General features: G+C 41.1%; 1 protein-coding gene across 5 annotated transcripts in view; it reads left to right on the forward strand.

Moving 5' to 3' along the window:
• STARD9 (StAR related lipid transfer domain containing 9) overlaps positions 1-24,784 on the forward strand; it is a 150,750-nt gene that overhangs the window by 40,942 nt on the left and 85,024 nt on the right. For all 5 annotated transcript variants that reach the window (XM_030931371.1, XM_030931372.1, XM_030931374.1 and 2 more), the window contains exon 4: positions 24,015-24,131. In XM_030931371.1, the coding sequence (XP_030787231.1) occupies positions 24,015-24,131 (117 nt within the window). The remainder of the gene's footprint in view (positions 1-24,014; positions 24,132-24,784) is intronic.

Genomic DNA, 24,784 nt, shown 5'->3' on the forward strand with positions numbered 1-24,784 from the left:
AAATAAACTGGAAACTGTCAGCAGTCACACAGCCAAGCCACATGACACTGGAATATTATTTATGACTGCTCAGAATTCAACAGTAACTATAAGAGACTAATGGTACCTATCTCCTCTCAAGAACTCCCCAAGGCCGGGCATAGTGGCTCATGCCTGTAATCCCAGCACTTTGGGAGGCCGAGGCGGGCGGATCACAAGGTCAGTAGATCAAGACCATCCTGGCTAACACAGTGAAACCTCATCTCTACTAAAAATACAAAAAATTAGCCGGGCGTGGTGGCAGGCGCTTGTGGTCCCAGCTACTCGGGAGGCTGAGGCAGGAGAATGGCGTGAGCCCGGGAGGCAGAACTTGCAGTGAGCCGAGATCGCGCCACTGCACTCCAGCCTGGGCGGCAGAGCGAGACTCGGTCTCAAAAAAAAAAAAAAAAAAAAAAAAGGAACTCCCCAAGAGAGTTGATCAGTTAATATTTGGCATACCCTTATTAACATTATTATCATTATTATTAGAGACAGGGTCTCACTCTGTCGTCCTGGAGTGCAGTGGCACAATCATGGCTCACTGCAGCCTCGATCTCCTGGGCTCAAGTGATCATCCTGTCTCAGGGCCTTAGCCTCCTGAAGTAGCTAGAACTATAAGCATGTTCCACCACACCTGGCTAATCTTTATATTTTTTGTAGAGACAGGGTCTCTCTATATTGCCCAAGCTGGTTTCAAGCTCCTGGCCTCAAGTGATCCTCCAACCTTGGGCTCCCAAAATGGTAGCATTATAGTCCGGAGCCACCTTGCCTGGCCATTTACTAGCATTCCTATTTGGATCACCTGTGAGTTGACAGTGAGCACCTAAGAGCATGAGTCTTAGGCTCATGCTAAAAATGCTTACCTTTGCTTGGGAATCGAGTCAGTGAGGCTCTGGAAAGAAGTGACATAAAACATGGTAAATTATGATCAAGGAATCATTTGTGGTTGTCTTTTTAGAAGAGACTGTGGGGACGGCAAGAACTTAGAGTCTATTCCAATAAAGCTATCTTTCATCATTTCTCACAGGATTCTAATGAATCCATCTTTTTGTAGGGAGGAGGGAAGTGTTAGAGCTAGATGTCCATCTGTTTGTTAGGATAGCCACATAAGGAATCTATCAGATCTCACATGCCACTCGGACAGTTGTCCATGGGGACATTAGCAAAAAAAGCACTGACAAATAGCAAAATCCAGCAGGTCGCAGTGGCGCACGCCAGTAATCCTATCAATTGGGAGGCCGGGCATGGTCTCACATGCCTGTAATCCCAGCTATTCAGGAGGCTGAACCTGGGAGGTGGAGGTTGCAGTCAGCCAAGATCATGCCACTGCATTCCAGCCTGGGCAACAGAGCGAGACTCTGTCTCAGAGGGGGAAAAAAAAGCAACATTCTGTATTAAAAAAAGAAATTTTTTTTGTTGATCTCAAAGCTCACTTTTTCTGGTTCCCTCAGGAACTAGAGTCTTATGCTGGGAATATGGATTTATGTTTCTGTGTGCATTTATGTATATCTGTCATCTGTATATCTGTATGTATCTGTCATCTCTATATAAACTCCCATTTGTTCTTTTCTTTTTCTTTTCTTTCCTTTTTTTTAGCTTTTCAGAAAATAAAGTGCTAGACAGGGACTTAGGGAACTGACTTAGGGACAGAGAGATTTCCGTTTTTACATTTTTACCTTCCAATAAAGGTAATAAAAGAGTAGCATTTAGCAAAGAGGGGATATTTTAGGGCCTGATACCAGAGAGATCCTAAACGTTCAACTTTGGTACCCCAACCTCTTCTAGGTGAAAGGTGGTCAAGCATAGTGATTAAAAAGTATGGTTTATTTCCCAGATTCATAATTTACTGGCCATAATCCTGGACAAATCCATTTGTATTTCTGTGCCTCAGTTATCTATAAAATGAGGATAATAATGATACGTGAGAGTTGTTGTGAGAACTATATTAGGAAATAAATGCAAAGCACTTATAATAGTGCTTAGTAGATAAAAAGTGCTGTATAAGTGTTATCTGTTGTTATTATTGACTTCTCTGATGCCATATCAATAACTTATCAGCGGGCAAGATGGCTCATGCCTGTAATCCCACCACTTTGGGAGGTCGAGGCAAGTGGATCATCTGAGGTCAGGAGTTCGAGACCAGCTTGGCCAACATGACAAAACCCCATCTCTACTGAAAATACAAAAGTTAGCCGTGTGATGGCTTGCATCAGTAATCCCAGCTACTCGGGAGGCTGAGGGAGGAGGATCACTTGAACCCAGGAGCCAGAGGCTGCAGTGAGCCGAGATCATGCCACTGCACTCCAACCTGGGTGACAGAGCAAGACTGCATCTCAGGAAAAAAAAAAAAGAATGAGGACATCTGAATAAAATATGGCTTACATAATAACAGTGTATCAGGCTGGACGCAGTGGCTCATGCCTGTAATCCCAGCACTTTGGGAGGCTGAGGCGGGGGGATCACAAGGTCAGGAGTTCAAGACTGGCCTGACCAACATGACAAAACCCCATCTCTACTAAAAATACAAAAATTAGCCCCGTGTGGTGGTGGGCGCCTATAATCCCAACTACTCGAGAGGCTGAGGCAGGAGAATCACTTGAACCTGGGAGGTGGAGGTCGCAGTGAGCCAAGATCACGCCATTGCACTCCAGCCTGGTGACAGAGTGAGACTCTGTCTCAAAAAAAAAAAAAAAAAAAAAAAAATATAAGAAGGCCTTTAAGTGGACAAGAAAAAGAAAAAGCAGCCAGGCGCAGTGGCTCAAGCCTGTAATCCCAGCACTTTGGGAGGCCGAGACGGGCGGATCACGAGGTCAGGAGATCGAGACCATCCTGGCTAACATGGTGAAACCCCGTCTCTACTAAAAATACAAAAAAACTAGCCGGGCGAGGTGGCAGGCGCCTGTAGTCCCAGCTACTCCGGAGGCTGAGGCAGGAGAATGGCGTAAACCGGGAGGCGGAGCTTGCAGTGAGCTGAGATCCAGCCACTGCACTCCAGCCTGGGCGACAGAGCAAGACTCCGTCTCAAAAAAAAAAAAAAAGAAAAGAAAAAGCAGTTCAGTAGAAAAACAGTCAAAGGATGTAAATAGGCACTTCACAGGAGACCAAAACCAAATGGCCCAAAAAATGAATGATGAGCTCAAACTCGTTACGGTAGTAACAAGATACAAGTTTGTTTCCTTTAAACTAGGGAACAGTGAAAAAGAACAGTGATGCTGATTGCTGGTGGGAAAGGTGGGAAAAGGGCCCATACATTTTCAATGGAAGTATAAAATTGTTACAGCTTTTGGGAAAGCCATCTGGCAATATGTATTAAATATTTTACCCTTTGACCTAGGGGTCCCACACCTGACACTTACTCTATAAAAATAAAAACACCAGGCTGGGCACGGTGCCTCACGCCTGTAATCCCAGCACTTTGGGAGGCTGAGGCGGGCGGATCATGCTGTCAGGACTTTGAGACCAGCCTGGCCAGCATGGTGAAACCCTGTCTCTACTAAAAATACGAAAATCAGCCAGGCATGGTGGTGGGCACCTGTAATCCCAGCTACTTGGGAGGCTGAGGCAGGAGAATCCCTTGAACACGGGAGGCAGAGGTTGCAGTGAGCTGAGATCATGTCACTGCACTCCAGCCTAGGAGACAGAGCGAGACTTCGTCTCAAAAAAAAAAAAAAAAAGCAAAAAACAAAACAAAACCCCCAAAACCAAAAAACAAAAAAACCACAGTTCATAAGGATATATAGTCAAGGATTTTTTTTTTTTTTTTTTTTTTTTTTTTTTTTTTTTTTTTTTTTTTTTTAAAGAGTCCTGCTCTGTCGTCCAGGCTGGAGTGCAGTGATGCCATCTTGGCTCACTGCAATCTCTGTCGCCTGGGTTCAAGTGATTCTCCTGCCTCAACCTCCTGAGTAGCTAGGAGTATAGGCACCCGCCATCATGCCAGCTAATTTTTTTGTGTTTTCAGTAGAGACACGATTTTACCATATTGGCCAGTCTGGTCTCAAACTCCTGCCCTCAAGTGATCTGCCCACCTCTGCCTCCCAAAGTGCTGGCATTATAGGCATGAGCCACCACGCCCAGCCATGGTCAAGGATGTTTACTGGTAACATTGTTAGTAAGGATGAGATGGTAGAAACAAAGTCGATTGCTCATAATTGTTCAATCAGTTTTGGTGTATTCATAGGACGAAATACATTGCAGCTTCCTTGGAAGAATTTCCATGAGATGGTATTAACTGAAAAAAACAAAGAATATGATAACATTCCATTCTTTTTAGTTAAAGAATTATTTAATAACATCCCATTTTTTAAAAGAAGTAACTAAAACCCATATATATATAAAATATATACATATATATATATATATATATATATATATATATAAATGTGTGTGTTTATAATTATGACTCTGGGAGGAACAAGAAAGGATGCCTGATGTTAACATGTTACCTGGGAGTGAGGATTAACATAAGAGGAAAGAGAGAAGGGAGATGAAAAGGGGATTTAAAAAAAAAAGAAAGAAAAGGAAAGGAGATAAAGCGTTCCCACCTCAGCATGAATGCTGTCTCAATTATTTTAAATAGTATTTTGCGTAACTGTGGCTGTATGTGTACACATGAAAAAGAAGAGTTATATGCATAGCTAATAGATCCAGTCTTTATGTCCATGATGTATTATGTGATAAAAAGCAGGTTGATGTATATTGTATGTATCTATTTCAGTAAAAATAACGACCACAAAAATCCTTGTATATGTGGAGAAAGGTACAGAAGGAAACACATCAGGCCTCTATTTGAGTACTTCAATGAGTAGGATTAGGGGTGAGCTTTTTCTCAGACCTTGTGTTTTTTTTTTCACTTGGTACAAGAAGTGAGCATTGTTTATAATTTGAAAAACAGCAAAGAAAAAATGTGATTGTGTTCTACTCATTTAATAATGGCCATGTGGGTGAAACTTGTGCAAAGGAAAAGGTTAATATATGCAATGAAAAGGTTAATAATGGGCAAAAAGACTCCAAAAACGATTAACAAATGGGAGTGGGATCAGATTTTATTACTTTTGGCCAAAGGCCATTACAAAATATTAGTGAGACTGTTATTCAGAAATACTAAAGGGGAGACATGGTAAAGTTACTTCCACTGTCAAGTGAAACAACGGGAAGTAAGGAACCTTGAACAGTTTTAAATTGTAGAGTAATAGCTTAGTGTTCAACAGATAAGATTTGCCTTTCCTGATAACTCTGCCAACAGAGTTATTTTATTAGCGGCAGAATATTACAGTGGCTGAGAGCAAGAGCTTTGTTTAGAAGTACGTTCTACTAGCTGTGTGCCTTCAGTTTTCTCATATGAAAGTTACAGAATAACGGTAACTACTTCATAAATGTATCGTAAGGATTAAATGAGTTAATCTTTAAGGTGCTAAGGAAGTAATCTAATACAAAATAATTCCTTAGCTAAGTGTTATTAGCTATATGGATCTAAAATGCTAGTTTTGAATAGAACACTCCAATGAAGTATTCATTGTGTAGAAGAATCCTAACAGTTCACTTTAAACAGTAAGAGCAGTGCCCAGCACAGTATTTTGCTTTAGTACGTGCTTTACAAATACTGGTGGAATAAATAATTTTCATTCCTTTCACATAATTTTATTAGAGTGTCTGATTAGATTAACATTATTTCACATATGTTGATTAATATAGAATTTCAGAAATTAATGTCAGTCAAATTAATGTTTGACTTCAGAAAATTAGGAGGAAAAGAACATTTATAGGGTGATAACTATTACCTATAATTTTTTTTTTTCTTTGGAGACAGAGTTTTGCTCTTGTTGCCCAGGCTGGAGTGCAGTGGCATGATCTTGGCTCATTGCAACCTCCTCCTCCCGGGTTCAGGGGATTCTTCTGCCTCAGTCTCCCGAGTAGCTGGGACTAAGTGATAATAGTTATCATCCTAGTTGGGATTGGATTCAAGAATGAAAGAGACTCCTGTGTACATAAATATACACAGCTTTCAATGGGGGAATGTGAGTATACTAACTTGTACTTCCAGCAGTCATTACACATGATCACAACTTTATATAGAAAAGGAATCTAAACAATTTTGTTTATTGTACTACCATTTGATTTTTAAATTCTCTTTCACTGTTGTTTTCATTCCTTCGTTTTTGTTTAAATTTTTACTTTGTTCTTTTCTTTTCTTTTTTAGAGACATGGTCTTGCTCTTTTGTTCAGGCTGGAGTGCAGTGGCACGATTACAGCTCACTGCAGCCTCAACCTCCCAGGCTCAAGCGATACTTCCACCTCAACCTCAGCCTCCAGAGTAGCTGGGACTGCCAGCATGCACTATCACACTGTGCTGATTTTTTTATTTTTTGTACATACGGGGTCCTACTATCTTATTGAGGTTAGTCTCAAACTCCTGGGCTCAAGTGATCCTCCTGCCTGGCCTCTCAAAGTGCTGGGATTATAGGCATGAGCCACCATGCCTGGCCCATTCCTTCCTTTAGTACACACTTTATGTGTTTAGTAGTATACTTTTATTATGTATTTCTTTAATTTACACTTTATTTGCTATTTATTTATTATGTACAGGGCCTTGCTGTCTCCCAGGCTGGAGTGCAGTGGTGTGATCATAGCTCACTGCATTCTTGACCTCCTGAGCTCAATTGATCCTCTTGCCTCAGCCTCCTGAGTAGCTGGGAGTACAGGTGTGCGCCACCACACCTGACTAATTTTTTGTATTTTTTTGTAGAGGTGGGGTCTCCCTATGTTGCCCAGGCTGGTTGTGAACTCCTGTGCTCAAGTGATCCTCCTGCTTCAGTCTCCCAAAGTGCTAGGATTACAGGCATGAGCTGCCACACCCAGCCACTATACACTTATTTGAGTTGATTTTGGTGATTTATATTGGGCTAGATAATCATCCATTTCATCTCGGTTTCCAAATTTATGGTGCTAGAATATATCACTATGCATATGCATGAATGTCCTCTTCTAATTTAAAATATACTTGAAAAAAGTTGTCTTTTTTAATTTTTATTTTTTATTTATTTTTTTGAGATGGAGTCTTGCTCTGTCGCCAGGCTGGAATGCAGTGGCTTGATCTTGGCTCACTGCAACCTCCGCCTCCTGGGTTCAAGCGTTTCTCCTGATGCAGCCTGGAATTACAGGAGTGCACCAGCACGCCTGGCTAATTTTTGTATTTTTAGTAGAGGCGGGGTTTCACCATGTTGGCCAGGATGGTCTCCATCTCTTGACCTTGTGATCCACCTGCCTCGGCCTTTCAAAGTGCTGGGATTACAGGCGTGAGCCACCACGCCCATCCAACAGTTTTGTCTTTTATATATGGTTCTTTTTTCTTGTCCCCAGATATATTTTTTTAATCTTTCCCCATCTTAATCTGGCATTATCTGTTTCATTGTCTTTCCAAAGAAATTGCTTTTGTAAATATTTATTCTTTATAATACATTTTGTTTTCTAGTCTGTTAATTTCAGTTTTTACTCTTTTATTTCAGTTTTTACTCTTTAATTTCACTCTTCCTAATTTTGTTGAATTTTTAAAAATTTAAATTTACATATGGTAAAGTTTAGTTTTTTGTGTACATTTCCATGAATATTTATACATGCATAGATTATTGTAATCACCACAGACAGGACACAGGATAATTTGAACAACACCAGGAATTCCCAAGTGCTGCCCTTTTGTATTCACACTATCCTCCCACCCTAACCCCTGGCAACCACTGATATGCTTTTGTTCCTACAGTTTTGCTTTTTCCAGAATCTCATACATGGACTTACTGTAGTATGTAAACTTTTAAGACTGGATTTTCAGCCTGGGCAACAAAGTAAGACATCGCTACAAAAAATTAAAAAAATAAAAGCTGGGCATGGTGGCACACATCTGTAGTCCCAGCTACTTGAGAGGCTGAGGTGGAAGGGGAGGGGTTTTAGGTTGCAGTGAGCCATGATTGTGCCACTGCACTCCAGCCTGGGTGAGAGAGCAAGACCCTGCCTTAAAAAAACCGTTTTAAAAGACTGGATTTTTTCACTTATAATAATACATTTGAGATCCATCCATGTTGTTGCATGTATCAAAGAGTTTGTTTCTTTTTATTGCTAAATAGTATTCCACTGTGTAGATATACCACAGTTGGTTTATCCATTCACTCAAGCCAGCAGTCCCCAACCTTTCTGGCACCAGGACCGACTTTGTGGAAGACAGTTTTTCTACAGACCAGGGCGGGGTGGGGGGATGGTTTCAGGATGACTCAAGCACATTACATTTATTGTGCGCAGTATTTCTATGGTTATGTTGTAATATATAATGAAATAATTATGCAACTTACCGTAATGTAGAACCAGTGGGAGCCCTGAGCTTTTTCTCCTGCAAGTCGATGGTCCCATCTGGGGGTGACAGGGACAGTGACAGATCATTAGGCATTAGATTCTCATGTGGAGGCTGGGCACAGGGGCTCACGCCTGTAATCCCAGCACTTTGGGAGGCCGAGGAAGGAAGATCACCTGAGGTCAGGAGTTTGAGACCAGCCTGACCAACATGGCGAAACCCCATCTCTACTAAAAAATACAGAAATTAGCCTGGCATGCTTGGGAAGCTGAGGCAGGAGAATCCCTTGAACCTGGGAGGCGGAGCTTGCAGTGAGCCAAGATCACGCCACTGCACTCCAGCCTGGGTGACAGAGCAAGACTGTCTCAAAAAAAAAAAAAATTCTCATAAGGAACATGCTACCTAGAACCCTTGCAGGCACCTGTACGCTTTAATAGGATTCACACTCTTGTGAAAATCGAACGCCTCCGCTGATCTGACAGGAGGCAGAGCTCAGGCAGTAAAGTGAGGAATGGGGGAGTGGCTGTAAATACAGATGAAGTTTGACTCGCTCCTTGCCTGCCTGCCCACCACTCACCTCCTGCTGTATGGCCTGGTTCCTGGTTGGGGACCCCTGACTCAAGCTCTACCCAATTTCTTTTGGTTTATTTTGCTTTTGTCCCCTCTCATTCCTTAAAATGAATATACTGTTGTACTAATTAATGGCTAACTTGCCCTAAGGCTTGAGGTTGGGGTTGAATAAACGATAGGCCTTTATTCAGATCAGCAGGAGGTATTTCCTCCAGTAGAATTGTCTTGGTCTGGCATCTTTTAACTTAAAGTTAAGCTTCTCTTAAGCTGGTTTCTCTTCATCATTCTCCTTCCGGAAAGGTGACCACTTCTTTCCCTTGATTCTTTGGGCCCAGGGGCGGTACATTTTCACTTTTGTTGGTTCTAGGTTACTGGATTATTTTTGTGGTTTCCTGCTCCTCACTGTTGACCTAAAAGGAAAAAGCTGAGGCAAAATAAGCAGAAAGTTTATTTGGGCCAAGCTTGAGCATTGCAACCTGGTAGCAGAGCTTCAAGTTGCCCTGAATATACACTCCAATTAGCAGTTATAAGCAGATTTTTTTTTTTCCCGAGATTCTGTCTCTACAGAAAATTAAAAAATTAGCTGGCATGGTGGCTTGCACCTGTATTCCCAGCTACTCCAGAGGCTGAGGCAGGAGGGTTGTTTGAACCTGGGAGGTCAAGGCTGCAGTGAGCTGTGATCCCACCACTGTACTCCAGCCTGAGTAACAGAGGGAGACCTGTCTCAAAAAAAAAAAAAAAAAAAAAGTTTCAGGAAATTTAAGTGTTAATTGCCACCATCTAATCCTTAGACTTCATTCAGGTTTCACTGATTGTCCTAGTAAGATCCTTACAGAAAAGATCAAGTTCAGCATCACTTGTTGCATTTAGTTATCTTAACTTTAGTCTAATTCAGTCTGGAATAGGTCCTCAGTTTTTCCCTGATGTTCATGATCTTAGCACTTATGAAAATTACAGGCCAATTATTTTGTAGAATGTCCCTTTTATTTTATTTTATTTTATTTTGGAGGCAGAGTTTCCCTGTGTCACCCAGGCTCGAGTGCAGTGGTACAATCTTGGCTCACTGCAGCCTCCACCTCCGAGGTTCCAGCAGTTCTCCTGCCTCAGCTTCCTGTGTAGCTGGGATTACAGGCATGTACCACTACACCTGGCTAATTTTGTGTTTTTAGTAGAGATGGGGTTTCACCATGTTGGCCAGGCTGGTCTCGAACTCCTGACCTTAAGTTGTCCACCTGCCTCAGCCTCCCAAAGTGCTGGGATTACAAGGATGAGCCACCACACTTGGTTTTAATGTCCCTTAATTTGGATTGTCCAGTGTCTCCTCATGATTACATTCAGATTATGTATCCTTGATAGCAGTATCACTGAGTTTATTTTGATTGCTTGATTAAGGTGGTGTCTGCCAGATTTTTTTTTCACTGTAAAGTTACTCTTTCTCTTCTTTGTAATTAATAAATATTTTGTAGGAAGTACTTTGAAACTATGTATTCTAGCCCTCATCAGACTTTCAAATTATTTGTATCTGTGATTCATGGTTATATTATATATTATATCTTTCATTCATGGTTTCCCATTTTATACAGTGGATTATAACCTGTTGCTATCATTGCTTATTGTGTTAAAAGAAAAATTTTAGACAAATTTGACAGAGCTTAATTGAGCAAAGAAGAATTTACAAATAAGGCAGCCCCTGGAACTATAATAGGTTCAGATAGAGCCTGAGGCTACCATATGGTTGGATAACATTTATGGACAGAAAAAGGAAAGTGACATACAGAAAACAGGGATGAGGTACAGAAACAGCTGGATTGATTACAGCTCATTTGCTTTATCTGAACACAGTTTGAACAGTTGGCTGTATGTGATTGGTTGAAACTTGGCTACTTGTTAGGAAAGTAGGTTATAGTATGTTTATACATTTAGTTAGGTTATAATCACTATGTATGGAGAAACCTTTGGTCCATACTTAAAATCTGTAAGGAGACAGCTTTAGGTTAAACTTAACAATTGTGATGCTCAAATTGTTCCTGTTAGTGGAAAATGGTATTTAGAAACCAAGTTCTGGGTGCTAGATGTGATCATTTCTGTTGGGTTATTACTGTTTTCAGGTCCTTTCAGTAATGTTAGACAAAGCTAGGGAATATATATTTGCATATACATTTTCATATATACACATATATATATATCTAGTTCTTTATCAATCTATATTGAAGCCTATGAGTTCTCACTGATTCTGATCTAACACCATGCAATTCATTCTTTTTTGTTTGTTTCCTTAACTATGTTAAAGCAAAAGAATTCATTCTTGCTTTCTTCCTCTCCTAATTTATAACTCCTTTATCTGATGATGAGGCTGGCTGTGGTGGTGTGCAACTGTAGTCCTAGCTACTTGGAGGCCAAGGCAGGAGGACGCTTGAGCCCAGGAGTTCAAAGCTATAGTGGGCTATGATTGTACCACCGCAGTCCAGCCTGAGACACGAGTGAGACCCTGTCTCTTAAAAGCAAAAAACAAAGAATAATGAAAAATGAAAGCTAAGTTTCTCATTATCACCTGTAGCTTTCTCTCTCTCTCTCTCTCTCTCTCTCTCTCTCTCTCTCTCTCTCTCTCTTTTTTTTTTTAGAGACAGCGTCTCACTTTGTTGCTTACCCTGGAGTGCAGCTGCGTAGTCATAGCTCATTGCAACCTTGAACTCCTGGGCTCAAGTGATCCTCCCACCTCAGACTCTTGAGTAGCTGGAACTTCAGGCATGAGCCACTGCCCAGTGGATGTCTCTCTGTTTTGGATCCATATTTCCTTATTCAAATAAAAGTAACTTGAATGAAGGGTTGGGGCAAAGAGATTTGTTTGAGTGTTTCTATGGTTACTTGCCTGGGTATCTGTTGTTCCTGAGGCAGGAGATCTTTAGTTCTAAGCATGAACTTTCCAAGGTTGACAGCAAGGTATTAAGAGCTGACAAATGGAAGTACAAAGATTTTTCAGAGGGAGTAATGTGACATGGTTGTTCTACTGTTTTATCCAGAGCTCTGATGTTCTAAGGATTGAAATGATAAGGATACATTTTATATTTTATGGTGATACAGTCCTGGGGTCAACCTCACTTAAGAGAGAAGGCCTTTATCTGGGGACATTATGTGGGGCTTCAAGGTAGGGACCGCTCTCAAAGTGTGCTTTGAAATAAGTAAGTATAGCTTAAGATGCAGATCAGGGCTGGGCGTGGTAGCTCACGCCTGTAATCCCAGCACTTTGGGAGTCAGAGGCAGGTGGATCACCTGAGGTCGGGAGTTCGAGACCAGCCAGACCAACATGGGAAACCCTGTCTCTACTAAAAATACAAAAATTAGCTGGGCATGGTGGCACATGCCTGTAATCCCAGCTACCTGGGAGGCTGAGACCGGAGAATCACTTGAACCCGGGAGGCAGAGGTTGTGGTGAACTGAGATCGTGCCATTGCACTCCAGCCTGGGCAACAAGAGTGAAACTGTCTAAAAAAAAAAAAAAAAAGATGCAGATCAAATGCCAACTCTGCTATGAATATTTCCCTCACTACCTCAGGTCACAGTCATTTTCCTTTCTCCAAATGTAATATTTATGTCTACTCTTTATTCATATTTTACTGTATACTGGTATTGAACTGTTTACTGACTCTATGGTCTGTCTCTCCAACTATATGATAAGTTTGTTGTGGACTGAAGACAGTGTTTAAAAGGTTTTTCAAACCTCTCTCAATGTCCTATGTGGTGCTGGGTTCCCATTAGGAACTCAGTAAATACTTTCTTCCAAGGTTAAAAGAATTCTAGTTCCGGGACTTGAATGTTTCAAGACTCATTCCTTTCAAAATAATGACTCTTCTTTCTTTCCATTGGGTATGGCATAGATTTCATTTGGCTTTGTTCGTGTTTACCTGCATTTCAAAATTTCTGTTGTAGTCTCTCCCTCCTCTTGTTCTTTGGGAACTGTTTAAATACCAATTTCCATGGTATGCCTTGCATGGATAAATATAGAACGTGGATGAACATGGGAAATTAATCTCTCTGTAATTCAAAGCATAAAATGGAGAAGGCAAATAGGAAATCTAGACTCATTTGTCAAAGTTACATATGGGCTGTTGCCTAGGAAAATCTGCAATTTTTCAGGGATAGTATCTGCTCCACACTTGGGCCAGGGCCCAAATTATGTTAGTTAAACTCCTAGCTAGGCTTGCAATGGTAATAGATGCATCTATAAACATTTATATTGGGTAGAGACCCAAAGATGAATGACTTGTAGTGGGATTGAAGGAACAGCCCAGAATTTAGCTGACATTTATGAAGAGTGGACAGTATTTCCTGAAACTGGGGTTATGTTTGCAAAGCTGGCACAGATGACGCTTTCCCTTCTTAGATTGTTCACACTTTGGGTACTGCCAAGTGGACAGTGGCTTATGTAAGGCTTGGGTGCCTTGTGAGTGGAGCTATAGCATGCTTTCCCGCTTGGGAAATTAAATAGAAAATTTTAATTATTAAAATGAAAAGTATTAAGTTGCCTGAGCATAAACAGAAAAACACTATGTCTGTAATATAACAAAACAAGGTTCAGCTTAGTGTCCTCATTATATTCAAGTATTCTTTTTTTTTTTTTTTTTTTTTTTTTTTTGAGACGGAGTCTTGCTCTGTCGCCCAGGCTGGAGTGCAATGGCCGGATCTCAGCCCACTGCAAGCTCCGCCTCCCGGGTTTACGCCATTCTCCTGCCTCAGTCTCCCGAGTAGCTGGGACTACAGGCGCCCACCACCGCGCCTGGCTAGTTTTTTTGTATTTTTTTTTTTTTTTTTTTTTTTTTTTTTTTTTTTTTTTTTTTTTTTTTTTTTTTTTGAGACGGAGTCTCGCTCTGTCGCCCAGGCTGGAGTGCAGTGGCCGGATCTCAGCTCACTGCAAGCTCCGCCTCCCGGGTTCACGCCATTCTCCTGCCTCAGCCTCCCGAGTAGCTGGGACTACAGGCGCCCGCCAGGTCGCCCGGCTAGTTTTTTGTATTTTTAGTAGAGACGGGGTTTCACCGTGTGAGCCAGGATGGTCTTGATCTCCTGACCTCGTGATCCGCCCGTCTCGGCCTCCCAAAGTGCTGGGATTACAGGCTTGAGCCACCGCGCCCGGCCGTTTTTTTTGTATTTTTTAGTAGAGACAGGGTTTCACCATGTTAGCGAGGATGGTCTTGATCTCCTGACCTCGTGATCCGCCTGTCTGGGCCTCCCAAAGTGCCGGGATTATAGGCTTGAGCCACTGCGCCCGGCCTCAAGTATTCTTAATTACTGTATTTACAACAGAATTTAAGACCTTGAAGGAATGTTAGATATATCATCTAGAACTAGAACAAAAGTCTGAAAGAGTTATTTCAACACCAAATGTTAAGAATGTATTATCTCCAAACAGGGACAATTTGACTGCTTCTTTCCTAAGTGAATACCCTTTATTTCTTTCTCCTGCCTGATTGCCCTGGCCAGAACTTCCAACACTATATTGAATAGGAGTGGTGAGAGAGGGCATCCCTGTCTTGTGCCAGTTTTCAAAGGGAATGCTTCCAGTTTTTGCCCATTCAGTATGATATTGGCTGTGGTTTGTCATAAATAGCTCTTATTATTTTGAGATACATTCCATGAATACCAAATTTATTGAGAGTTTTTAACATTGAATTGTTAAAAATTTGAACTGTTGAATTTTGTCAGAGGCCTTTTCTGCATCTATTGAGATAATCATGTGGTTTTTGTCTTTGGTTCTGTATATATGCTGGACTACGTTTATTGATTTGCGTATGTTGAACCAGCCTTGCATCCCAGGGATATTTAGAAAGCCCCATCGTCTCAGGCCCAAATCTCCTTAAGCTGGTAAGCAACTTCAGCAAAGTCTCAGGATACAAAATCAATGTGCACAAATCACAAGCATTCCTATACACCAGTAACGGACAAACAGAGAGCCAAATCAGAATGAACTCCCATTCGCGATAGCTTCAAAGAGAATAAAATACCTAGGAATCCAGCTTACAAGGGATGTAAAGGACCTCTTCAAGGAGAACTACAAACCACTGCTCAGTGAAATAAAAGAGGACACAAACAAATGGAAGAACATTCCATGCTCATGGATAGGAAGAATCAATATTGTGAAAATGGCCATACTGCCCAAGGTAATTTATAGATTCAATGCCATCCCCATTAAGCTACCAATGACTTTCTTCACAGAATTGGAAAAAACTGCTTTAAAGTTCATATGGAACCAAAAAAGAGCCCGCATTGCCAAGACAATGCTAAGGCAAAAGAACAAAGCTGGAAGCATCATGCTACTTGACTTCAAACTATACTACAAGGCTACAGTAACCAAAACAGCATGTTTTGCTACTGGTACCAAAACAGAGATATAGACCAATGGAACAGAACAGAGCCCTCAGAAATAATACCACACATCTACAGCCGTCTGATCTTTGACAAACCTGACAAAAACAAGACATGGGGAAAGGATTTATTTAATTAATAGTGCTGGGAAAATTGGCTAGCCATAAGTAGAAAGCTGGAACTGGATCCTTTCCTTACTCCTTACACAAAAATTAATTCAAAATGGATTAGAGACTTAAATGTTAGACCTAAAATCATAAAAACCCTAGAAGAAAACCTAGGTAATACCATTCAGGACTTAGGCGTGGGCAAGGACTTCATGTCTAAAACACCAAAAGCAATGGCAACAAAAGCCAAAATTGACAAATGGGATCTAATTAAACTAAAGAGCTTCTGCACAGCAAAAGAAACTCCCATCAGAGTGAACAGGCAACCTACAGAATGGGAGAAAATTTTTGCAATCTACTCATCTGACAAAGGGCTAATACCCAGAACCTACAAAGAACTCAAACAAATTTACAAGAAAAAAACAACCCCATCAAAAAGTGGGCAAAGAGTATGAACAGACATTTCTCAAAAGAAGACATTCATGCAGCCAACAGACACATGAAAAAATGCTCATCATCACTCGCCATCAGAGAAATGCAAATCAAAACCACAATGAGATACCATCTCACACCAAGTAGAATGGAAATCATTTAAAAATCAGGAAACAACAGATGCTGGAGAGGATGTGGAGAAATAGGAACACTTTTACACTGTTGTTGGGACTGTAAACTAGTTCAACCATTGTAGAAAACAGTGTGGCAATTCCTCAAGGATCTAGAACTAGAAATACCCTTTGACCCAACCATCCCATTACTGGGTATATACCCAGAGGATTATAAATCATGCTGCTATAAAGACACATGCACACGTATGTTTATTGCAGCACTATTCACAATAGCAAAGACTTGGAATCAACCCAAATGTCCATCAGTGACAGACTGGATTAAGAAAATGTGGCACATATACACCATGGAATACTATGCAGCCATAAAAAGGATGAATTTGTGTCCTTCGTAGGGACATGGATGCAGCTGGAAACCATCATTCTCAGCAAACTATCGCAAGAACAGAAAACCAAAAACCGCATGTTCTCACTCATAGGTGGGAATTGAACAATGAGATCACTTGGACACAGGAAGGGGAATATCACACACCAGGGCCTGTTGTGGGGAGAGGGGAGGGATAGCATTAGGAGATATACCTAATGTAAATGACGAGTTAATGGGTGCAGCACACCAATATGGCAGATGTATACATATGTAACAAACCTGCACGTTGTGCACATGTACCCTAGAACTTAAAGTATATATATTAAAAAAAAGTGTATTATCTCTGAATAGTGGGATCATTTTTGTTTCTCACCATTTTCTGTTGTCTTTTTTTTTTTTTGGAGAGAGAATCTCCCTCTGTTATCTAGGCTGGAGTGCAGTGACACAATCTCAGCTCGCTGCAACCTCCACCTCCCAGGTTCAAGTGATTCTTCTGCCCCAGCCTCCCAAGTAGCTGGGACTATAGGCATGTGTCACCACACCCAGCTAATTTTTTGTATTTTTCATAGAGACAGGGTTTCACCATGTTGGCCAGACTGGTCTTGAACTCCTGACCTCAGGTGATTCACTTGCCCTGGCCTCCCTAAGTTCTGGGTTTACAGGCATGAGCTACCATGCCCGGCCTGTCTTTTTTTTTTTCTTTGTTACTTTGAACATAATTGTTTATATAATAAAACATAAGAATAATTCTCATAGTGAATACACAAATACCCTTGTCAGTAAAGATGTTATCTGTTACTGCATTTAGTAGCAATTTTTCTAAAACGGAATAAAGTTTTCTAATATAATTCTTTTATTTTAACAATGGAGTTACAGACCCATAGAGATAAGTAATATTTAAAATGCATTTAAACAGAATACATCATAAACATTTAAAGTTATTTTCTTTTTTGTTTGAGACAGTCTCAATCTGTCACCCAGGCTGGAGTGTGGTGGCACAGTCTTGGCCCACTGCAACCTCTGCGTTCCAGGTTCAAATGGTTCTCCTGCCTCAGTCTCCCAAGTAGCTGGAATTACAGGTGTGCACTACCACAACCAGCTAATTTTTGTATTTTTAGTAGAGATGGGGTTTCACCATCTTGGCCAGGCTAGTCTCATATTTCTGACCTCAAGTGGTCCGCCCAGCTCAGCCTCCCAAAGTGCTGAGATTACAGGCGTGAGCCACCACCACCAGCCTTAAAGCTATTTTCTGTTTTTGGAGATAGAGTCTTACTCTGTCTCCCAGGCTAGAGTGCAGTGGCGCGATCTTGGCTCACTGCAACCTCCACCTCCTGGGCTCAAGCAGTTCTCTTGTCTCAGCCTCCCAAGTAGCTGGGATTACAGACACATGCCACCACTCCCGGCTAATTTTTGTATTTTAGTGGAGGTGGGGTTTCACCATGTTGGCCAGGCTGGTCTTGAACTCCTGACCTCAGGTGAGCCGCCTGCCTTGGCCTCCCAAAGTGCTGGGTTTACAGGTGTGAGCCACCATGCCCGGCTGTTATTTTCTTCCTTTTTTTTTTTTTTTGGTAGATTAACAAAAACTAATGAAGAATGTCTTTTCTGTGTGAAAATTTTAGTTTTTAATAGCAATTTCAGTTTGTAATAGACATGCATGAAACTTTTCTGTGGGAAGGTATTAAGGGCTGAGGACTACATGTATTTTGTTGGATAAGTAACCTCCCTCTCAGTGGAATGATTTTCATATTTATTAAAAAGAATGACACCAAGCCCTAACAAAACCTTCAAGATACGAGGAAAGAGTTTTAGTTGTTACTATTTTATTTATTTATTTATTTATTTTTTGAGACCGAGCCTAGTTCTGTTGCCCAGGCTGGGGCACAATGGTGCGATATCGGCTCACTGCAGCCTCTGCCTCCCAAGTTCGAGCTATTCTCCTGCCTCAGCTTCCCAAATAACTGGCATTACAGGCACCTGCCACCGTGCCTGGCTAATTGTTGTATTTTTAGTAGAGACAGGGTTTCACCTTGTTGGCCAGGCTGGTCTCTGAACTCCTGACCTCAAGTGATTTTCCCACATCAGCCTCCCAACGTGCTGGGATTACAGGCATGAGCCACCACACCTGGCAAGAGTTTTAATTATTTCTTTTCTTCTTCTTTTTTTTTTTTTTTTTTTTTTTTGTTTTTTGGTGGCCGGGGAAAGAGTTTCACTCTTGTTGCCCGGGCTGGAGTGTAGTGGCGCAATTTCGGCTCACTGCAGCCTCCACCTCCCGGGTTCAAATGATTCTCTTGTCTCAGCCTCCTGAGGAGCTAGGTGTACAGGCACGTGCCACCATGCTCGGCTAATTTTGTATTTTTTAAAGTAGAGGTGGGGTTTCACCATGTTGGTCAGGCTGGTCTCGAACTCCTGACTCCAGGTGATCGCACCGCCTCGGCCTCCCAAAGTGCTGAGATTACAGGTGTGAGCCACCGTGCCTGGCCATCTTTTCTTTAATTTAATGGTTTATGAGCGGGTTTTTGATACCAATTTTTTTTCAAGACAGTGTCTCGGTGTCTTGCCCCAGGTAGATGGAGTGCAGTGGTGTGATGTCGGCTCACTGCAACCTCTACCTCCATGGCTCGAGCAATCCTTCCACTTCAGCCTCCCAAGTAGCTGAGGCCTCTCAGTCTCCCAAAGTGCTGGTATTACAAGTGTGCGCCACTGTGCTTGACCAGTTGTTTTCCGGGAGGCCGAGGTGGGCAGATCGCTAGGAGTTTGAGACCAGCCTGGGCAACGTGGCGAAACCCCATCTCTACAAAAAATACAAAAATTAGCTGGGCATGGGGGCACATGCCTGTAGTCCCAGCTACTTGGGAGGCTAAGGTGGGAGGATTCCTTGAGCCTGGGAAATTGAGGCTGCAGTAAGCTGTGATTGTGCCACTGCACTCTAGCCTGGGCAACAGAGTGAAACTTTGTCTCAGAAAAAGAAAAAAAAAATTATGGGTATATAGTAGGTATATATATTTATGAGGTACATGAGATATTTTGATACAGGCATATAATGTGTAGTAATCACATCAGGGTAGATGGGGATATCCATCATGTCAGGCCTCCCAAAGTGCTGAGATTGCAGGTCTGAGCCACCATGCCCGGCCTGAATGATCTTTTTAACATGTTGTTGAATTCGGTTTGCTGGTATTTTGTTGAAGATTTTTGCATCAATGTTCATCAGGGATATTGGCCTGTAGTTTTCTTTTTTTGATGTATCTTTGTGTGGTTTTGGTATCAGGGTAATACTGGCCTTAAAAGATGAGTTTGTAAGTATTCCCTTTTTCATCTTTTTGGAGCAGTTTTAGTAGGCATGATATTAGTTCTTCTTTAAATGTTTGGTAAAATTCAGCAGTGAAGCCATTGGGTTCTGGGCTTTTCTTTGCTGGGAGATTTTTATTACAGCTTCATTACTTGCTGTTGTTCTATTCAGGTTTTGGATTTCTTCATGGTTCAATTTTGGTAGATTGTATGTGTCTAGGAATTTATCCCTTTTTTTCTAGGTTTTCCAATTTATTGGTGTATAGTCATAGTAGTCTCTACCGGACCTTTGGATTTCTGCAGTGTCAGTTGTAATGCTTCCTTTTTCATCTCTGATTTTATTTATGTGAGTCTTTTTTTCTTAGTCTGTCTAAAGGCTTATCAATTTTATCTTTTCAAAATACCAATTTTTCAATTTATTGATCTTTTGCATTGCTTTTTTCATTTCAATTTCATTTATTTCTCGTTTTTTTCTTCTGCTAATTTTGTGTTTGATTTGCTCTTGCTTTTCTAGTTCTTTTTCTTATTAAAAAATTAGAAATGAATTCTTGCTATATTGCAAGAGTTTATAGAGCTTGAGTCCAGGCTGGTCTTGAACTCCTGGGCTCAAGTGATCTTCTTGCCTTGGCCTTCCAAAGTGCTGGGATTACAGACATGGACCACCATGCCTGGCCACTTTTCTAGTTTTTAAGATGCATTGTTAGGTTATGTGAAGTTTTTCTACTTTTTTGATATAGATGCTTATTGCTGTAAACTTTTCTCTTAGTGGTACTTTCGCTGTATCCCATTTGTTTTGGTATGTTGTGTTTCCATATCTATTTGTTTCAAGAATTTTAGGCCAGGCGTGGTGGCTTAAGACTGTAATCCTAGTACTTTGTGATGCCAAGGCAGGCAGACTACCTGAGCTCCGGAGTTAAAGACCAGCCTGTGAAACATGGTGAAACCCTGTCTCTACTAAAATACCAAAAGTTAGCCAGGCGTGGTGGTGCACACCGGTAGTCTCAGCTACTTGGGATACCGGGGCATGAGAATTGCTTGAATCCAGGAGGTGGAGGTTGCAGTGAGCTGAGATCACACCATTGTACTCTAGCCTGGGTGACAGAGTGAGATTCTGTCTCCAAAAAAAAAGAAATTTGAAAATTTTCTTCTTATTTTGTTCAGGGACCTACTGGTCATTCAGGAGCATATTGTTTAATTTCCATGTGTGTATATAGTTTCCAAAATTCCTCTTGTTATTATTTCTAATTTTATTCCATTGTGGTCATGGAAGATACTTGATATGATTTCAGCTTTTTTGAATTGTTTTATTATTTATTTTTTCCTTAACCCATCTTTCAGGAAGATTTTTTTTTTTTTAATTCTGTAAAACGTGTTTTGTGGCCTAACATATGGTCTTTTCTTGAGAGTGATCCATGTGCTGAGGAGAAGAATGCGTATTCTGCAGCCATTGGATGAAATGTTCTGTAAATATCTATTAGGTCCATTTGGTTTACAGTGCAGGTTAAGTCCAACATTTCTTTGTTGATTTTCTGTCTGAATGATCTATCCAGTGCTGAAAGTGGGGTGTTGAAGTATCCAGCTATTACTGTGTTGAGGTCTCTCTTTCTCTCTTTAGCTTTAATAATATTTGCTTTTATATATCTGGGTGATCCAGTGTTGGGTGCATATATATTTATAATTGTTACATCCTTTTGCTGAGTTGACCCCTTTCTGATTATGTAATGACCTTTGTCTCTTTTAAGTTTTTGTCTTGAAATCTATTTAGTCTGATATACATGTAGCTAATTCTGCTCTTTTTTGGTTTCCATTTGCACGGAGTATCTTTTTCTCTCCCTTTGTTTTCAGTGTATATGTGTATTCACAGGTGAAGTGTGTTTCCTGTAGGCAATAGATTGTTGCGTCTTGTTTTTTAAATCCATTTAGCTCTGTCTTTTGATTGGAGAGTTTAGTGCCTTTACATTCAACGTTATTATTGATGAGTAAGGACTTCTGCCATTTTGTTATTTCTTTTCTGGTTGTTTTGTGGTCTTTTCTTCCCTCCTTCTTTTCTTCCTGTCTTCCTGTTTTGTGAAGGTGGTTTTCTTTGGTGGCATGTTTTAATTTCTTTTTATTTTTTGTGTATCTTTTGTAGGTTTTTTGATTTGAGATTACCACGAGGCTTGCAAATAACCCATTTCTTTAAACTGATGACAACTTAACACTGATTATTAAAACAAATAAACTAATAAAGAAAAAAATAATAAAAATGCCCTTAATCCTAGCTACTCAAGAGGCTGAGGCGAGATGATCCCTTGAGCCCGGGTGTTCGAAGCTGCAGTAGGCTATGATTGTGCCACTGTACTTCAGCCTAGCTGACAGGATAAGACCATGTCTCTTAAGAAAAAATAAATAAATAAATAAATAAATAAATAAAGGGCCAGGCACAGTGGCTCACATCTGTAATCCCAGCACTTTGGGAGGCTGATGCACGTGGATCACTTGAGCCCAGGAGTTCAAGACCAGCCTGGGCAACATGGGGAGACCTGTCTCTACAAAAATACAAAAAAAATTAGCTGGGTGTGGTGGTGCACACCTACAGTTCCAGCTGCTCAGGAGACCAAGGTAGGGAGATCGTTTGAGCCCAAGAGGTCGAGGCTGTGGTAAGTCAAGATTGTGCCACTGCACTCCAGGCTGGGGGACAGAGCAAGACCCTGCCTCAAAAAAAAAAAAAAAAAAAAAAAAGCAGGGAGTGTAGTCTTGAGTTAGCAGCTCCTATCTTTGTCCCTAATTAAGTGTATTACTTTGTTTAATCTTCACAACAAACCTGTATTACAGATACAACAGTAAACATTTTATACCTAAAGAAACTAAAGTTTACAGAGTTTAAGTAACTTGCCCAAGATCACACAGCTTTGACGTGTAAGAACACACTACACCTTGGAATCATATCAGAGGAGTCACAGAATTGAGGGGAAAGTTGAAAATTGGGCAGGAAGACATGGGATACTAAGCAACAGGGACCCCAGGCAGAACCATATCACAGAATTGTCTGATTTGAGCACCACACTTGGCACTTCTACCACTGTATGCCCAGCAGGCAGTGTTATTGGATCCTTGATGCCAGTATGGACAATTTATTAACTATTCTTTATTTTTATGTCTTTCTTTCAAAATTCAAATGATACTCAGCTTGTCAAGTGACATGTAGTTGTCAGCCCCATTTCTTTCTTTCTTTCTTTTTTTTTTTTGAGATGGAGTCTCTCTCTCCCAGGCTGGAGTGCAATGGCACGATCTCAGCTCATTGCACTTCCACTTCCTGGGTTCAAGTGATTCTCCTACCTCCACTTCCCAAGTAGCTGGGATTATAGGTGCCCGCCACCATGCCCGGGTAATTTTTTGTATTTTTAGTAGAGACGGTTTCGCCATGTTGGCCAGGCTAGTCTCGAACTCCTGACCTCAGGTGATCCACTCACCTCATCCTCCCAAAGTGCTGGAATTACAGGCATGAGCCACTGCATCCATCCCTGTCTGGCCTCATTTCATGTGCTAGTCTCCTAGGTGGAGAGGAATATCTGGCCTGTTTGGCTTCTATAGTAGAGCATTGAGCCGTGCTTCCCACCGAGACTGACACAACCAAAGGTTCAGAGGAAGAGTATTTTGATGCTGGGCAACAATACAAAGGGTAAATGTCCACCGTACCAGCCATGGGTATGCAGATGCCCACATAGCGTTCTGCTGAAGACTGGCTGAACTAGGAAGCTGTGCCTTCCCCATAAAACTGGCTATTTTTTCCTGAGACCAGAGTTTGCCGAACAGAGCTCAGTAGGACTTCCAAGCAGTATAACAAGTATAGGAATTTTCACATGAGGACCTCTGCCTATTTCTGATTCACTGAAGCAGGGGTAAATGACCAGCAGAACCAGCCAGCTCTTGGGGTCAATCTGAGGAGGGAGTGTATAGAAAATAAATGCACATGGAAAACACCTCCCTAACTTCTGATCTTACTGATCTTCAGTGTGGTATCCTAAGACCCTGAATTTCTTTGTTATTGGGCAATATTTCACTGCAGCTTTACCTGATTAACCATATTAAACATTTTCTTACGAGAGATACAGAATTATTTTGCTTGCATATCTTTGCTCTTCTACACTCTCTTTGCCTTAAGTTTAGAGACCATATTACTTTTGTATCTTCAGAGTCCAGTATTGTGTCTAGATACAGTAGGCACTTAAAGAATTTGACAGGCTGAATGAATGAATATTCCTTAGCTATCTTTTTATGAAGCTAAATTGATTCTTATGAAATGGTAGTGAATTAATAGTCATGGATGTTTGAAATATTTTATATATTTTTTTAGGTTAGAAAATAATTCTAAATCTGCTATGAGAAGAAGGACCACAGTGATATTTCCTCTGCTTTTGTTGTTACAGGTTTTCCAGGATTTAGGGATGGAAGTACTGTCTGGAGTTGCCAAAGGCTATAACATATGCCTTTTTGCTTATGGACAGACAGGCTCTGGGAAGACATATACCATGCTGGGGACCCCAGTGAGTATTACAATGAGATATAGTCCTAATGCCACAGCAAGCCTGAACCTTGCATTGTCCTTACTACTGTGAGATAGAATATGATTTCTGTAGTCAGTCAACCTTAAAGAAGATTGAATGAGCCTTCTTCTGTTTTAAGAATGAGTTTTTCGGCTGGGCACATTGGCTCATGCCTGTAATCCCAGCACTTTGGGAGGCCAAGGCGGGCGAATCACCTGAGGTTGGGAGGTCGAGACCAGCCTGACCAACATGGAGAAACCCCATCTCTATTAAAAATACAAAAAAATTAGCTTGGTGTGGTGGCACATGCCTGTAATCCCAGCTACTCGGGAGGCTGAGGCAGGAGAATCACAAATCACTTGAACCCGGGAGGCAGAGGTTGTGGTGAGTTGAGATTGTGCCATTGCACTCCAGCCTGGGCAACAAGAGCGAAACTCCGTCTCAAAAAAAAAAAAAAAAGTTTTTCAGCATTTAATTGGAAGGTAAACTTTGAATAATTAACCCCTTTTTATTAAACCCTGAAGAGCCTTAGAATTTTACAGCTCCCTTCTACAAAGCAGTTCTCGTCAGTCCTCCTGAATTTCTTGTTATCTCCAGGTTCGTTATTTGAAGCTGTTTTGCACCTTTGTTGTGGACAAGACCTGGACTAAATC

The sequence above is a fragment of the Rhinopithecus roxellana genome, chromosome 5 (assembly GCF_007565055.1).
Source record: "Rhinopithecus roxellana isolate Shanxi Qingling chromosome 5, ASM756505v1, whole genome shotgun sequence".
Taxonomy (NCBI): domain Eukaryota; kingdom Metazoa; phylum Chordata; class Mammalia; order Primates; family Cercopithecidae; genus Rhinopithecus; species Rhinopithecus roxellana.